Source organism: Podarcis pityusensis (genome assembly GCF_964106645.2).
Source record: "Podarcis pityusensis genome assembly, chromosome: 10".
NCBI lineage: Eukaryota > Metazoa > Chordata > Lepidosauria > Squamata > Lacertidae > Podarcis > Podarcis pityusensis.
The window spans coordinates 31,048,316-31,065,552 of NC_138035.1; the positions used below are offsets into that span (position 1 = coordinate 31,048,316).

Sequence of the window (17,237 nt, forward strand, 5' to 3'; positions counted from 1 at the left end):
AAAGCATCAATTTTTCGGTGATCAAGTTAGGTCTATGAATTCCAACAGGTCTACGGCTCTCTTATTCCAAGCAAGCAGTTCCTATCTATTGCATGCACTAGCCTGGAGATCAGTGCCTTTAAATGGCTTTGTGGTGGAATGGAGCTGGTTTGGCAGGTGTAGCTTCTCCCACCATCAGAGCATGAGATTTTTCATCTGTGGAATTTCTCCTAACTTCAAAACACTGAAAGTAAAAAAGAGCTTTATCCAGGGTGCCATTTGGTAATTAGATTCAGACCAAGCCTGACAAAGATGACCAGGGAGGTGGCAATACTGTTTTCTCTCTGTTCTCCTTCGCATGGCAATGACTCAAAGTACAGTATTGCATTTATTATGTTCGCAGGGGAAGTACATAGTTTCAGTCAAAAGGCTACTAGGGATCTAACTATGCCAACTCCCCACTCAGTCATGCAGCTCAGTGGGTGATCGTGGGCCGGTCGCCACCTCTCAGCCTAACCTGCCTCACAGGCATAGCTGCCAACTTTTCCCTTTTCTTGCGAGGAATCCTATTCGGAATAAGGGAATTTCGCTTTAAAAAGGGAAACGTTGACAGCTATGCTCACAGGGTTGTTGTGGGGATCATATGAGGAAGGGAAACCCATATATACCACTTTTGTTTCATGGAGAAAATGGTGAGATATACATGCAATAAATAAATAAAATAAAACATAGTCTAACCAGCCTTTCTCAACCTGTGGGTCCCCAGATGTTGTTGAACTACAACTCCCATCACCCCTATCTAGCAAGCCCAGAGCTAAGGATGATGGGAGTTGTAGTTCAACAACATCTGGGGACCCACAGGTTGAGAACTGCTGGTAGCCTAACCCCTGTTAAAGCACTCCTTGCTATATATAGGAAAATATTCTGAATTATGGTGAATACAAATGGCAGTTGTTAATCCAGATTAAAACCCCTTTGTGGAAGCTGGGTTTGGATAGAAACAGTTCCAAATTCACCAGGCATCTTCACATCCTACTCATGTACAGAAAAGATAAGACTATTCAATGCAGAATTGGCTGCTCTTACCATGAAATGATTCTAGTAGGAGCTCCATTTTCTTACAAACAATATTTGTGTGTGTGTGTCGTTTCAAAAACAAAAAACAATGAGGAGGCATCATCCTGCACCCACAAAGGAGCAGACATTTCCCCAGAGACTCCCCGTCCCCCGCAACACATCTTGACACTTCCTTCCCCCCCAATGTCTGGAAAGAAGCCTAGTAAGGGTGGCTTTTTAAAATGGGGAAGCAGAGAAATGGCAAAGAACTCAAGGAAGGAAGGAGGCATACATTTAAAGCAGCTATACCACTTTAAGAGTCATGACAGTCCCCAAAGAATCCTGGGAACTGTAGTTTGTAAAGGGTGATGAAATTCCCCTCACAAAACTACAATTCCCAGAATGCTATGGGACGAAGGATTGATGGTTATACTACTCTGAGAATTGTACCTCTGTGAAAAGGTCTCCTAACTACTCTGAGGACCCTTAACAAACTACAGTTCCCAGGATTCTCTGGGGTAACCATAACTATTTTCTTCTTCTTCTTCTTTGGTGATCACTTGTAGCCGAGTAAGATTGTCTTCCATAAACACGGTTTTAACAATGAGTCCATAAGCGACTATGGAGGCCAATTCTGGAACTGCATGTCCTTCCACAGTGGGGACATTGGTTTCTGGGTGGGAGTCGATCACGGTGTGGATTTGCCAAGCGTGCCTTCCTCTTAGCACGTTTCTCCCTTGCGTCCTGAGTTCGAGTGTAGCTTTAAATGCAAGATGCAGGTTGGACCAACATAATATAGACATGCCCTGTGTCTTGGCAACCAGGTTAGGACTAAGGAGGATAGGCACTGCATTTCCTAGCTTGCCCACAAAGAGCTACATAGTTTGAAACTACACACACACACACAGCCTCGAGCAAAATTATTCAAGCACTTTGCCATATAAAAGGAGGATTGTAACTCCAGCTTGTCCGTTTACTGTTCAGGGTAAGGAATATCTCAATATTACACAGCTTTTACATCAACTTGGTTGAGGCCTCAAGGTGCTTCTGTCATAGAGCAATAAATAATAATTAAGGAGACAGCGAGGCAGCAGTTTTAAACTTGCCTGATTGCATGTCAAACGAAGTTACTAAAACTTAAAAAAAACACCCTAGAATGAAATACACACTTTCAAGTTAGATCTGTAGCATCAAAACAGCACAGCGCAGGATGGGGTGGGGTGGGGGGGTTAATAATACGTCGTTCAAGGGGTCTGGCGGGGGGTGGGGGCAGTGAGCCAAGGCACCAGCAAAGAGCCCCAAGCTGTTGAATGAGCCTTGCTTCATCCCCCTTGGGCGCATTAATAAGCTCCTCTGCCATGTTAAGCATACTTAGTGTGCTCCACCTGTCGTTCTGATCAAAGCTGGAGGTCGGCTTCAATGCAAGAGTGTCAGATGGGCCAGTTGTGAAGCTAATTGTGGGAACAGAGAACGCAAAACCCAAAGCTCCCCACCTCCTTGTGTGCCTGAGGCAGCCTTGGAACACCAGTTAACGTCTTCACTAGCAAGTTGCAGCTGCTTTTCACTGCAACTCCAAAGTGGGAGAGGAGACTGGGAACAGAGGCAGAGTGAAGACTCGCACCCAACCATCCTGCCCACGGACACAGGACTCAAATCAAGGTGCCTAGCTTTGAAGACCAGCCACATTAGTTTGGTACCTGAGGCGGAAAATCCCACAAGCGGTAAAAACAGGGCCGGTTCTACCATTAGGCAAAGTGAAGTGACCACCTCCGGCAGCAGATGTTGGGGGACAGCAGCAGCCCTCCCCCCTTTGTTAATGAGCTCCCAGCCATCTTGCTCTGCTGTCACATCACCTGTCCTGGGTCCTCTAATCTGACTGCTGTTTCAGGTGTGGTAAAGGATACTATCCTGTCATCAGCAGTGAAGTAAAATTCAACAGCCAACTCAGTCTGCTGCTCTACAATGGAACAGGGAGTGGGCAGCCACTTATTTTATTTAAATTTATATACCGCCCTTCATCAGAAGGCTTCAGGGCGGTTCACTTGTCATTCACCATAGGTAGTAAAATGTCTCTGGACAGCTCTGTGTAAAAAGACAGCTGCCACAAAATAAATGAATAAAGAGCAATTTGGTTTCCCTTCCTGACACCCAAGGCAAATGCCTGGAGGTGGCTGCCTCTCACTACCTAATGACAGAACCGGCCCACAAGATCTCATTCCTGAAGCAGGCTGGGAAACTATGGGGGTTTTTTTGAGAGAGAGGCTATTTGCAAAATAGCCACCTGGATCTAGTGTTACCAGGTTCAGTGGTGAACCCGTGTCTGAGATCCTTCATGGATGAGCCAAATAGAAAATGGCAAGGAGAGCTTCTCAGGTCAGAAACTTGTAGTGGAGGGAAAAGTTGCGCGTGTGGGGATTATGTCTTATATAGCTAATAAAGCCGCAGGTGCCTGGTTGCCCGTGAACAAAAATCCCAATACTATTTATAGTTCCAGAGCAGTCCATGAAAATTGACAAACAGGGTGGGGTGGGGACAAAAATGGATACTTCTTGGGGTTCTAAAAAATAATGTGAGGGAACCATCCTCCTCAGAGGAAAACTGTTTTTGTTTCTTAATTAAGCTTTGGAAAGTCAACCCCTACCCAGCCACACAGAATCTTACACAGAGGTGTGAGGCAGATGGACATGGTGTGAAGAAAACAGCCTTGTGGGCCAGATCAGGACCCTGTGCCAGCACACATTGGGGCCACAGGCCAGACACTCCCTACCCCTGTGCCAGAGTAACAGCCAATCAGTGCTTATTTTCAAAGATTAAAAGTGCTGGGGTTCTAAACACGCCATCCTGAAGTCTCACTTCTGACTCCTTAAGCTCTTAGCTCCCTCCGCACATGTCAGGAGATCAGCTTACAAAGATGGCTTACAATCTAAAAGGCAGAACACAACAGGGATTGGTTGGGAGAAGGGGGAAAAAAGCAAAAAAAACCTCAGGGGCCAGTTTTTTGTTTCTAAGTTCTCATACCATCCAGCTAGAATGGAAACCGTTGAAGTTACCTAACTGCACTACTGCATCCATAACAAAATAAATCACATGAGAAACCAAGTTACCAAAGGTGTATTTAAGTGCCCAACTATTTGCTCTTTGTCCTTGTTCCCAAATCTCTGATCTTGAGAACGAAACCTCTTGCCCACAGCAAAGTCCTGGTCTGTGACCTCACTTGATTGTTACCTGTTGCTGTGGCAACTGTGTCCTAAACATGGAAGGCAGAAACTGAAAAGCTGGTTGGCGGAGAACGCAGGCAGTTCAGCAAGAGCAGAGACCACCACCTACTGGTCCATTCAATTATCACTTGAGTGGCTGCTTTCAAGGACATTTCCTATATGCAAGGCAATCAGTCACATTTGAGTTCCCTGAGCTATTTTATATTGAAGCTTGGTCACTGTGGAAAACAGGAGATGCATTGATGAGGGCATTGGCATACATACCCCTTAATGATTTTTCTTGCTGCTGTTTTGCCACTGTAATGCGCTGTACTAGATGCTAAAGTCGTTCATTTTTAATTAAAACTTTCTGCCATGCCCCACCTGGATATTTGGGACCACTGGTGGTCCACAAACCATACCTTTGGACAATACTGGTCTATAGCAAACCTGATTCAAATGAGATCCAGTTTAGGACTCAAATGAGAAACATCCTTTATGTTCTTACACATTCCCACATTCCTGGGAGAATGCCCATAAGCCATGCAATACAGGAACTAATACTTGGCTACCTCATCACAGGGTTGTGAGGATAAAGTGGGAATGAAGAGAAACAAGTATGCCACCTTGAGGTGCTTGGAGGAAAGGTGGGGATATAAATATAAATAAAAATAGTAATACTTTCCTAAAAATGCAGGTTTCACTATTATTATACTATTGAATTCAATAGCATTTTGTCTTGGCTTTCTTTGAAGGCTGCAGTCAGAGGTTTTGTCAGGTCGATTTCTAAATGTCTCTTGGATGCTATTCAGGTGGCAGCGCAGACCAAACCTGGAGAGAAATTGAGATATACTGGAATCTGAGCTTGTTCATCATCTCACACCTCCTGCACCAAGCCTCATCTTCAATTATAATCTCACTCAAATCCTGTGGTTCAAGTGAACTGCAGACTCTGGAAACACAGACTAGGGAACAAGGAATGGTACAGATGCAAGGCTTTTATGTATTCAAAGCAGCAAAGAAACATGAACCAGGCTATTTCTGTTTGTGACCCTCCCTGTACATCTGGGTTAGAAATGCAGGTAGGTTCTCCTTCAAGAGTCCTGTGTATTAAGGAGCTAGAGTTGCTTAGCACAGGTGTGGGGAACATCGGGCATACAGGTCAGTCTTACCCAGGGGATCATCCATAGGGCCAAGGAGGTTGGGTATGGAATCCTGTCAATAAGTGCTGGCAAAGCAACCCTATGCAGCTGGTAGCATTGCACTCTCCGCTCATCACCTGGAAATGGGAAGATTCAATCCTGCTGGGTGCTGCTTTGCTGGTGAAGGAGACCCCTCCCTACTGCATGTTAGATGATGTAGGTGGGGCCACCAACATTGCATAAGGAAAATGTCACCTAATATTTCACAGCAGTGATGTTCCCAAAATTAGTGCACCATCATGCAGACAAAGCATTTTGGTTTAAACCAGATTCCTTTATGTTGTATACCTGTTCAACCGAAATTTCCTTCCAAGCAACCTTGGAACAGAGTGTACTGGACAGCCTACCTTGCCTCGTTTTGGAGCAGTCCTAGTGTGTGGCATTACTAAAGGAATGTACCAGTCCTGACAGGAAAGATTTGTGGTTACTGTAAAGCGGAACATTGTATTATGAGAAAAGTGGGGGTGGGGTTTGCATATAAAAGGTGCCAGGTTCAACCAAGGGTATTTCCAGGTAGAATGGAGAAAGCCTTGTGAAACCTTGCTTGTCCATGCAGGCAATACTGCCTTAACATGAAGGTCTGACTTGGTCTAAAGGTAGCTTCTTATGTTCCTACCTTATTTCAAACTAAATTTTCATTTAAATTCATTATTTGAAACCAACTGTTTCTAGGAGCAGATGCTTTTACACTTGATTCTGTGTGAAGTTTGCTGCCCATACATCAGCAAGTCTACTGAAATGAGGGTGCATCCGCCACATAGCATCCTGTCTTGCAGAAGAGCAATGCTATATAACATTTTAAAACCCAAGCAATTATCACAGCCCACCTAAAGACCAATTTCATTTCTATCATTCATAAAACATGAAGCAGACAATGTATTTGATATTTGTAGCTTTATTATAAGACTACAAGCCAGAATCCAGAAATTAAGCAGTCTCTTCTTTGGCAATGCGATCTTTCTTGAGTGGTCCCTGCAAAGAAAATAGAAATGTGTCAGTCTAAACAACAGGAGATCCATAATCTCAAGACACATCCCAAACCATTTAACATTAATTAACAGGTGGATTTTTTTTAAAAAAGAGACAGAAGCCAATAGACTATGGAGCACAACACAATTGTTAAAAGTCTGCTGCCACCAACTGGCCACAGCATATAGCAGTTCACTAGTGGACTACTGGTTACATTCCTGAGGGACCACTTAATGCTTGCTGGTTCTGGAGATTCCCAAAAATGCTAGACAAAGTGTGGTCAGCAAGATTCTTATGTGAGCAACTACTGTTGTGCCTTAACTGCAAATTTGGAGTAGGTAAATGCACACAAAGGTCCCCCAATTGAATTTGAATGTACTAGGGCTGAATTGAGACTATGCCAATACCATTTAATCTATTTACACATACAAGAGCTGATCCTAATCCTGAACCATTAGTAAGTCTTTTCACACACCTTAGAACAAATTTCGGTGCTGCCCACTGTTCAATTACATAGGCATTAAAAGATCAATTCAAAACACCACATTTTCCTAAGAGCAGATGCAGCAAGTAGCTTATATACTGGACACTAGAGAGGAAGTGCTCTTACCATGAAAACCTTCTTCTCCTCAGCTGTCTGGAAGCGGCCATGACCAAATTTGGAAGTGGTGTCAATAAATTTCAAGTCAATCTTCTCCAGGGCCCGACGCTTGGTCTGCACAAGCAAGGACTAGGGGGAAAAGGACATAGAGTAAGGCCGACTGGCAGGCAACTGCAAAATCTCAAATGGGGACTTCCGGGTTGGCGCCATCGCCGAATGGCGGACTCCCTCCGAGCTCCGGAGGGAGTCTGCTCGGCAGGGGCTGGGTCCTACCGCGCCGGCGACGCGGGGACCCTCAAAAACCACGGGCACGGAGCCCGTGGACATGGGGACTCGGCTGGCACCGCTAGCGCCCTCCCGACTCGTGAAGGAGCCTTTTTAAAGGCTTCGGATCGGGTGCCGGGGAGTGGCGTGGTGCTTTGAGTCCATTGCTTCCCCTGCCGAGCGCAGCCGCATGCCATTCGACGGAGAGCGCTGACTTCTTCCATTGGAAATTCGGACTATCAACAACAACCCGTGAGTAATTGAGAAACCGGGTACAAAAGCAGAAAAAAAAAGAAATTTTTTTCGGATTCGGCACGAGCGGGGGGGATCTAAAAAGGAAGTCAGTCCCCCCCCCGATTGTAAACATTCTAAAACAAGGACTGGGTAACCAAGATCGAAAGAGAAGTTTATTGCTGACAAAAATCATTAATTCCACGATGGGAAATTACAAGAATTGTGCTGGAGGAGAAGAGTGAAGGGTGAGAGGGAAAATGCAACCCCCCCTGGGAACCGGGGCGATTCGTGGAGCCTGGCGAAGAGAGACGGAGACTTTGACAGCTGTCAAAGTAGCTGTCAAAGTTGGAGAATATAAAGAGGACTTTGTTACAAGGACTTTGCTGGCTAATTCTGTTACAATTTGACACAATATGGATATAAACTGTCGGAAAATAAGGAACAACAATTTGACTTTTGGATTAGAGGATATAAAGTTACTACAATCCCCCTAGAGGGGTTTCGGGACATTACAAGTGGTCGTACGTGGAAAATCACTCTGGGATTCGCACAGGACTTATCTTCTGGGAAAGCTGCAAAACTGACATAGTATTTTGTCTACAGAGGTGTTTACATTAAAAGGAGACAATAGAATTTTCTATTGAAGAAAGGAAGGGACTGGACGTAAGTTTTTGTTCCTGAACAACAAACCTCTGTAGAGATACCAGATTTCGGAATAAGAACGTTTTAGCAGCTGAACAAGACAAGAAACCTGAGAAAGTAAGGAATAAAAAGAACAAAGGACTAACTACGACACGGAAAGAACAATGGGAGGAGCAGCAAAGACCAAGGAAATTAAAGGCCTCTATTAGACTGGATTTTTGAAGTTAAACATTATTAAAATAAACAAATTAAAAGAAAACCGGCAAGGTGGAATGGGAAAAATCTGGCCATGGACTTGAGACCTCCAGGCTGACAACATATAGACTGATGGACATGTGGAATTCAAACCGGGGAAGGGAAGGGGGAGTTTTGGAATCCAAAGGCTAATGTAACCATCTTTTTGAACCTTCTTATACTTTTTATCTTCTATTTCTTTATATAACTTTTGTATATCATGGTATTTTGATTTGGCATGTTTAAAAAAAAGGGAATTCGTGGAAGGAAATTGGGGTTGATCTTGGGGAAAAATCTTTTTTCTTTTTCTGTTAATGATGAGGGATGATGATAAAATTGTATAATTTAAATTGGTTAATGGGTTAAACATATTAAGTTTTAAACTGGGAGTGAGAGCTTGTGGAACCAAATTAATGAAAGGGGAATACAGTCGGGGGGGGAGGAGGGAGTCCTAGAAAGAAGATAACGAAAGTAAGGCTCTAAATGTATTCTATCTTTTCTTTTCTGTTATATTTCTATATTATTGGAAATTCTAATAAATATGATTAAAAAAACAAAAAAACAAAATCTCAAATGGAAAAGGTTAAGCGATGGAAAGCCAGTAATTCAGAAACATTTTTCTACAGCTCTTCAAGCTTCACTACTACATTGTACTGCAAATTCTAACGCCCCCCACCCCCCTGGCATGTGGCTTGAAGAACAATATTAACTTTAGATCTCAGGCCTGCATTCAACCACAGTGCATAATGTGCCATTTAAGAAGAATTTAGGCCTGATTTGCCAATACATGATTATGGCCTAACTATATAAACAGAGGTCAGCAGCCAACAACCTGAGGATTGTCCCTGCTGGAAAGCCTGGTTGCTGTATGCTGTCCTAAGAATGTAAAGAGGCCAATGAGCAATAAAAGCCCTCTCACACTTCTTGAAGAAGCTGATCTATTGGAAGCAGTGTGCATGCCTCCACTTGCTGTTTTTAGTGTCACAATCTGGTACAGAAAATGCTAGCCTTCTAGCACCCTGACATTATTGGAGAGCTTACAATATTCAAACAAACAGCTATAGCACCTCATCTAGCAAAGGAACTTCAAAGAGATCAGTCACCACCCTTCCACTGCTCACCTTGCGCAGAGTGAGAACTCTCTTCTTGGTCCCAACAACACAGCCTTTCAACATGATAAAATCATTGGTCACTTCACCATAATGGACAAATCCGCCCTGTGTGAGAAGAGCAAATAAATGCGTATGGCAATTATTTAGTACTACATACCACCAATATTCTGAATTCTGCAATTTCCCCTCACCCCCAATGGGATTCAGAGGCCAGAGATTTTAATGTCCAGCCAAAGCAGAAGGGCAGAACTCATGGCAGACAATCACTGAAGGGGTAAAAGGTGGGGGAGATGGTTTATGTTGAAGTGAATGGCACCTTTAGGAACTGTTAAGAGGACAACTTAAAACTAAGAGCACTGAAGGTTACTCTATGCCTCCAAAATGCAACAGTGGCAAATCTTTGAGGGACACACAGGCTTCCACCCAATGATGTTCTACCCAGACCCCCACATTTAAATTTGAAAGCCACTCACCAGAGGATTAATGCTCTTGTCAGACTGATCATACTCTGTTGAAGCATTGTTTTTGATCAGCTTGCCATCCTTGATTTGGTATCCTTGGCCAATCTTGTAGATCTATGTGATAAACAAAAAAAGGGAAGGAAGAAATGAATACTTTTCAACAATGAAACACAAAAAAATTAACACCAGAGTTTATGAATCTGGTGACACCTGGCAACTCACAGATCCCTACTATAGAGGTCTAATTTCCCATTATAGGTTTTGAGAAGGCAAGATTCTGAGCAGCTGTAGTTTCCAATGTTTCTTGCCTTAATTAACCCTAAACAAATGTAAAAAGACCTTGTCACTCAAGCATGTCAAGAGTGATTGGTGGTGATCACGAAAAAACCCTAGCTCAAAACCCACACAAAGATTTGTGGCCCACCAATAAGGACATAACTCTTTAAAAAACCTTTAATTCCCAAGGAAGTTGCAATTTTTGTGTTAGCTGGTACACTGTTATCTCCTACACATGTTAAGCTTTGGAATGTTTCACTTTGGAAAGTTATATTTATAAGCAAGTTGTACCATTACAATGCTTGTAATCAACTGCAGTGACTATTTTTAGAACTTGCAATGACTCATAACCATTTTAAGAATGCACTCACATATTTACAGTTGAGGGGGAGGTAGCGATTGGCCAGCAAGTGACATTACTGGTATGGAACTATATTGTCCCAACTGCTCAACTAGGACAAGATTTCCATATAGAATTTTAGCAGAATGGGTTGCTCTTTAGTGAAATGCTGCATTCTTATACAACCTGCAGTGTTGTAGGCCAAGTGGTAAGTGAAGCGGACACTGTTGTAGAAGAGCTTGGCACAGAACTTTTTCAGTCGTGGCTCAAATCCAGCTAAGTAAACCAACCTCTAATAACACCACACTCTCTTTCTACCCACCTGCCGTTCTGCAGTAACATTTTATGAACACAGAACATGTTCAAGCTTCAACTGGAATGGAACCATTAAAATAATAATAATAATAATAATAATGCTGCTGCAAAGTGCATCCATACCTTCTTATTGATTTCTGTGCGGTGATGGTACCCCTTCTGACCAGCTCGAGCCACAGAGAAGGCCACACGAGCAGGATGCCAGGCACCAATACAAGCCACTTTACGCAGACCCCTGTGAGTCTTACGGGGCAGTTTTTTGGTGTGCCATCGGCTGGTAACACCTAAGAGGAAGAGACATGGAACTTGTTAGAACTACTTAGCTCCAACATCTAATTGACTGGAGCCTCAACTGTGTGGGATATCAATGAAATGTCTTCCAGACACGTGAGATTACTATACTAAAATAAAGGGATCTTACAAATGACCACCCTGAAGTGGCCAAACCCTCTCCCGTTTCTTGCAAAGCTGGTCTCAGAAGGAAGGCAGCATGGAATGACTCCTCATGGGTATCGGGCACTGCGCCCAGTGCATATTCCATGATCTCATCACTGAACAGCCTCTTGCAAACCAAGAATATTTTGCCAACCCTCTTTACGCCAAAGCCAAATAAACTACATAGGATGTTAAGGACACTCTTAGTAGTTTAATCTCTGACATATTGTTGACTGGAAAATAAATTACCTTTGTACCCCTTGCCCTTTGTGACGCCAATGACATCAATCATTTCATCCTGGCCAAAGACAGTCGACACGGGCACTTGCTGCTCCAGCTTCACTCGAGCCCAATCCACCTTCTCAGCTACAGTGCCACCATTCACCTGGATTTCCATCAAGTGAGACTTCTTTTGCCGAAGCGGAAGCATTCGCATCTGAGATACCAAATAAAGAGTTAATGCATTGGTTGTGGCAAAATGCCTAATCATGTTTGCATTTTTTCAGTATCAATTATTATTTCTAGCTCAATCTATCCAAAGCGAATGGTAATTTAATGCTTTTACAAAAAAATTATGTTTGCAACATTAACTGATGACTTAAATTTCATCCAATACCATCATTCTCCTTGAGGGCCTTCTGAGCCAAACAATGCAATGCATTTTTAAAGGCTATATCAAAGGACCCCACATTTATTTTCTGATGCATTCATCAACAGCTCATTGCATGTATTAGAATCAAGACCCTTCACAAGTTAAACAAGAGCCTTTAGACAAATTACTGTGAAATAGCTAAATTGTAAAACCCTTGAAGAAATAAACTATATTTTGGGTCAGCAAGGTTTGACTGAACTGACAAAATCATGTATCCTTCCAGTACTTGCCACCTTCTGGTTTTCAATACTCCATTAAAAGGATTCTGAAAGGCTTATAAAGTATTGTCCAATTTTACAGCCACAAAGCTGTATTTAAAAAGGGCTAAGTCAAAGGGTTGAAAGATAGTAAGTGCATCATGGCACAATAGCTTCTAGGTAAATATTACATCAAATACCAGATGCAACGAGGCGCCATTTACTTCACAAGACTTTAAAAGCACTACCACCCAACTGTTTAAAAAATGGTAATACAAAGTTTGGCAAAAATATTAAAACACTGAACTTGACAAAAAGGTGCAGTCTCCCCTTTCAGCTGATAATGGCAATTATGGACATGAGCATAGACAGAAGGCAAACCAGTCAAACAGTGGAATCCGCTATTAGCAGCTCTTTGGCCATTGACACTAAACTATCTGTGAATTCATATGTGCTTCAGGAAATAGGCAATGCAAGAGCTCACCTGAGTGTGAGCTATGACCCTGATAACCTGGCAGTACTTCTTCATGCTGTTGAAGTCCTTCTCTAGTTGTTTCTTGCCTTCTTCATCCTGCCACTTCTTGCAGTACTTGGTAAAGGCCTTCTTCTTGGACTTATGCCTTCAAGGAGGAGCAGAGCAGAGATGCGGATTGGCAGAGCCCTTCATCAGCCCACCCAGAGAGGTGGTTGAGTGGAAGAAGCTGCCATAGGAATCAGTTTTGGCTCATTGCTGGCTTCTAAGGAGCCTTTTCCACCAGCAAGCGGAGCCTGGAGCTCATCAAGCAAGGGCAAGACTGCCAGAGCTGAGCGGAGCTGCCATAATTTCATACAAAGAACATTAATATGCACTGCACAGAACAGTAATTAAGAAAATGTATTCTGCCTTAGAAGCTCCATTTCTACTTCATAGGGTTAACTTCACTTAACTCACTTATAGCTTTCCAATCTTGCCTTTTAACACCATAATGCCACTGTTACCTTCCTAACAAACAACCTACAAATTTTAAAGGGCAACTTTTACATTTGCATACCTCAAATTCAGATATTCAGGAAAGTTACCAGTTATAGTACCCTGACCGGAGTGATTAACATGAACGTGCCACACTATAAGGGGAAGAAATCCTTTCCAAGATCCAGGTTAAGACTATACCAGGAGATAATTAAACTAGAAATTTGTTGCCACCAGAAAAAGTCATACTACACTCTCCTAAGATAGCAAACTACAGTCAGTGCTCGACAATCAGCAACAAGCACCAAAGGTGATTTTTTAATGTCCGCCCGTCGAGAAATCATCATCTGTAGTGTTCACATACCCAAGGGGGTATCATAAAACTGTACCCCCTTAGTGCAATATAAACTGAGTTGCTGCCAACTCAGTTCTACATAGTTCTACAAGAGAGCAATATAATTGGGGCTAACTATTCCTGCATCTTCCTAACTCAGGGAACTTTAGAATCTCAGCTATAATTACCAGTTCTTGTAGAACCGACGCTTGCACTCATCGCTGATATGCTCGGCAAAGATGGTCTTGAAGGTGCGAAGGCCACGGGGAGTTTCAACGTAGCCCACAATCCCCACAATAACCATGGGAGGGGTTTCCACCACAGTAACTGCCTCAACAACTTCTTTCTTGTTGACCTCTATGAAACAGATAACAGAACAAATGAACTCTAAGATAGTAATGAACCTATAGTTTCTATAAATGAGGGAAATTAAAACACCATCTAAAAGCAACCTAATCCTTCTGTTGTCAGGTTAAAGCCTAACATGGGGCATGTGTGCTGTCCTGAAAAGCTAAAGGAGTGCATAAGGTGAGGAATAGGTGCAGCAACAGTTCTTATGCCTGGTCTTTTCAAACACAAACAACCCTGGTGATCAGAACAATACACTTCTTTCTTCTACCCCCTAGGAATGATAGAGCACATGGACTGGTAGTGTAGAACAGCAAGTCCCGGCTCATACATACTCCATCTTGGCTATAAAGCAAGTAAACTCAGGCAAGCTGCTAGCCTCACACCTTCATCTAAAATAACAAAGCTAATAATGTCACATTGTAGAAGTATTGAAAACTACTATGTGAAGTGTCCTAAAGTATATCAATGCCATGTATCAATTTAACTTCCCTCCCAAGAGAAGAAATACGTACTGGAGCCAGGTCTGTCAACTTCACGGACAATGTGGGTCATGCCAGCTTTGTATCCAAGAAATGCAGTGAGGTGGATGGGCTTGGTGGGGTCATCTTTAGGAAAGCTCTTCACCTTGCCTCTGTGCCGACGGCTACGCTTGCGAGGCAGAAAGCCCAAAGACCCATGCCTGGGAGCTGAAAACTTGCGGTGGGACTAGAAGGGAGGCAAAGACATTTTGCTTAGTAGGAGACAGCTTTGCAGGTCCTCAACAACCTCAGGGTTCTTAGGAAGGCAAGGAAATGCTCTAAACACCCTGAGAGAGAAACTTCCCTTGCCCATAATAAATCCATTGGGAGCAACACTAAAGTGTGCTTCTGTTGTGTACAGTAATGCAGTGCATGCCAAGCAACATGCCTAACCTATTTTCCTTGCAAGTTTGGCAATACTACATCTCAAACACAGGTACACAAGACTCACGATGTTGCATTAAATAACCAACCCACCCTGAGAGATTTTTATAAAAATACAGTCAGAATGGCCCTTTTATAGTTAACTCTTCAACCATAACCTGAGGTAATGGAGGCTTTTTGTTTTTAAGACAAGAGGATAAAGCATTTACTAAGTACAGTACGACTTGTCCCTCAAATAAAATCAAAGACTATACTATAAAAAGAAGCCCCAGCCAAAGATCAGGGATAAAAGCAGCTGGAGCCAGCAACATCCGGACAGCCACACGCCCTCCCATTCCTGCATTAAGAGCCATGACCGACCACGCTCCATGGTGGAGCTGTTCTAGTCAACCACATGCAATGACCTTACAAAATTATCTGTAATTAATACGTTCAAGGCGTTTTAGCAAGGGCGATGCTACCAATGCACTCCGGGATAACAATACGAATCTTATGCACGCCTACTCTGAAGTAAGTCCCAATGGGGCCTTCCGCTTAAGTAAGGAATTGCTGTCTAAGTAGCTATAACAAGTTTCAGCAATTTCAAGACACCCTTTCTTTAGATGAGATAAGAGATGACGGCAGGCAGCCTCACGTTAGGCCAACTCAGCAGTCATCGGTAATGAGAATAGGCCCAGGACCCCGTTAAGGAGTGAGGCTTATGTAGCACCCAAATAATTCTCGGTGTGCCTTCAACAAAGACCCTTAAGCGAGATAGACCGGGATTGAGCGCGGCCGGAACGGCCACTGACCCGATGGCAGCGGATTGCATGTTTCCCGCAAAGCTCAACTACCACCTACCATTTTGTCTCCGAGCCGATGTAGAAGGGAAGTGGAAAGGCGCGCGTGCGCTATTTATCCCTTCGCTTCCTAGGCGTGCGCAGACGCGTCCAGCCGATACGCATGCGCATGCGTTTCCAAATCGGTCCCACGTGCACTGTAATCCTCTATGCGAAATATCGCGAGGAGACAGAAGGAAACGATAACTTTTTTTTAAAAAAAGTAAAGGCTACGGATACCGGGAGGGTTCTGCATTCCTCCGAAGATGCCATTTCGCGTGAAGGACTGTTTTTCGGGAGGTCCCTCATTAAACTCGTGCATGTTTACGAGGAAGCAAATTCCATCCTTTCAATGGGGGATCGGGGAGGGGTATCTCTATCTAGCCATAATACTGGAGGCCGAGAAATTGGGGCTTAAATTTGTCTATGAAAGGACAGGATTATCAACGACGCGGGAGTCCAGCATAAACATATATTCCGCCCCCCCCCCCCAACAGCAGTAGGGTGTACAAAGCAGAGAAGATGGTATTAGTTTGGAGGCGTCTGTTAAAGTTTGGTAATGGCTGAATATGCAAGCTTTTGGGTTCCATAGATCTCTTCAGCAGCCTTTCTTCCAAGTCAGAAGAGGTTTTTCTCAGAACCGCTTTGTGGTTTTGTTTGTTCGTTTACAGTCATGTGATATACACATTTTATCCAGTATAACAAAAGAGGAAGGAGGAGACTGAGGAAGAAAATTACAGTATTCCTTACAGAAAATCCCTTCTGCTTCCCTGCACTGCTGTCACTGATGCTCAGGCAGCTCTGTTCTTTTACTGACCCACAGAAATCGTACTGAATATGGCCCATCTCTTTCCAGCATACCCAACACCCAAGCACACTCCAGCTTCTTATCTGTGAACTTTCCCCCACTATGGGGTTGTAGTCTGGGAGTGGGGAGTCTGAATCCTGCCCATTAGGGTTTTTTTTTAAAGCTCATGGTTTGGAAAGGCTGGAGTTCAAGGTAGCAATCCCACCCCAGCATAACCACACTTAGCCCTCTTTCTGATGCAATCTACTGTGGTGTCATCATCACCCAGTTACATAAGGGGAGTCCAAAAACAGATGGCTCAAGCCAGAAGGCAAGGCAAGGCAAGACAAGACATTCATGCTGGGATGAGCGTGGCCTTGCTTCTAAGGGGTCTACATTAACAAAATGGCAGGTGAGAAGAGGCTTGCCATTTACCACCCAATTGGGAAACGAACTGTGATGTACATGGTGCAGCTGACTTTGAGGCTGCTGCCCCAAACCCAGCTCATGCTACTCTACTTCTTTATGCATTACCTATTGGTGAAAGTCTACATGCCACTATTGCGCCCCTTGGCCACCATAGTCAAGCTAGTCTTCTGTTGGGTCACTGTGCAAGTGACTGGGATCTTCATCTTGTGGCACTGCAGCCTAAAGATGTTACGTGCCATGCATTTAATTCTCATCAGAAAGCTCTGGAAGGAAGTGCTCGTCCCAGCACTTAAAATCCTATGGCATTCTCGAGCAGCTGCAAGGTACTTGTGTTTTTATTTGGCTGGTGTCTTGCAATGGTGTGCTGCCAAATGGGCTCTGGAATTGCTAGGGTTCCTGAAACAAAGAAGTCTACCAGCTATTTCATCTACAAGGCTGCACCACTCCATAAGCCCCTTCCTCCAAGAAAACTATGAAACCTACCAGACAGTGTTGCGACCA

The 17,237-nt window shown here is 43.6% G+C and overlaps 1 protein-coding gene across 1 annotated transcript; it reads right to left on the reverse strand.

Moving 5' to 3' along the window:
* Window positions 1-6,313: 6,313 nt before the first annotated feature.
* Window positions 6,314-15,688, reverse strand: RPL3 (ribosomal protein L3). Its single transcript, XM_081024146.1, has 10 exons — window positions 15,543-15,688; window positions 14,313-14,505; window positions 13,638-13,806; window positions 12,651-12,786; window positions 11,567-11,753; window positions 11,006-11,166; window positions 9,964-10,065; window positions 9,500-9,595; window positions 7,014-7,133; window positions 6,314-6,406 (listed from the first exon to the last, which is right to left on the reverse strand). The coding sequence occupies exons 1-10, from the start codon at window positions 15,543-15,545 to the stop codon at window positions 6,362-6,364; spliced, it is 1,212 nt and encodes a 403-aa protein (XP_080880272.1). The 5' UTR covers window positions 15,546-15,688; the 3' UTR covers window positions 6,314-6,361.
* Window positions 15,689-17,237: the final 1,549 nt, after the last annotated feature.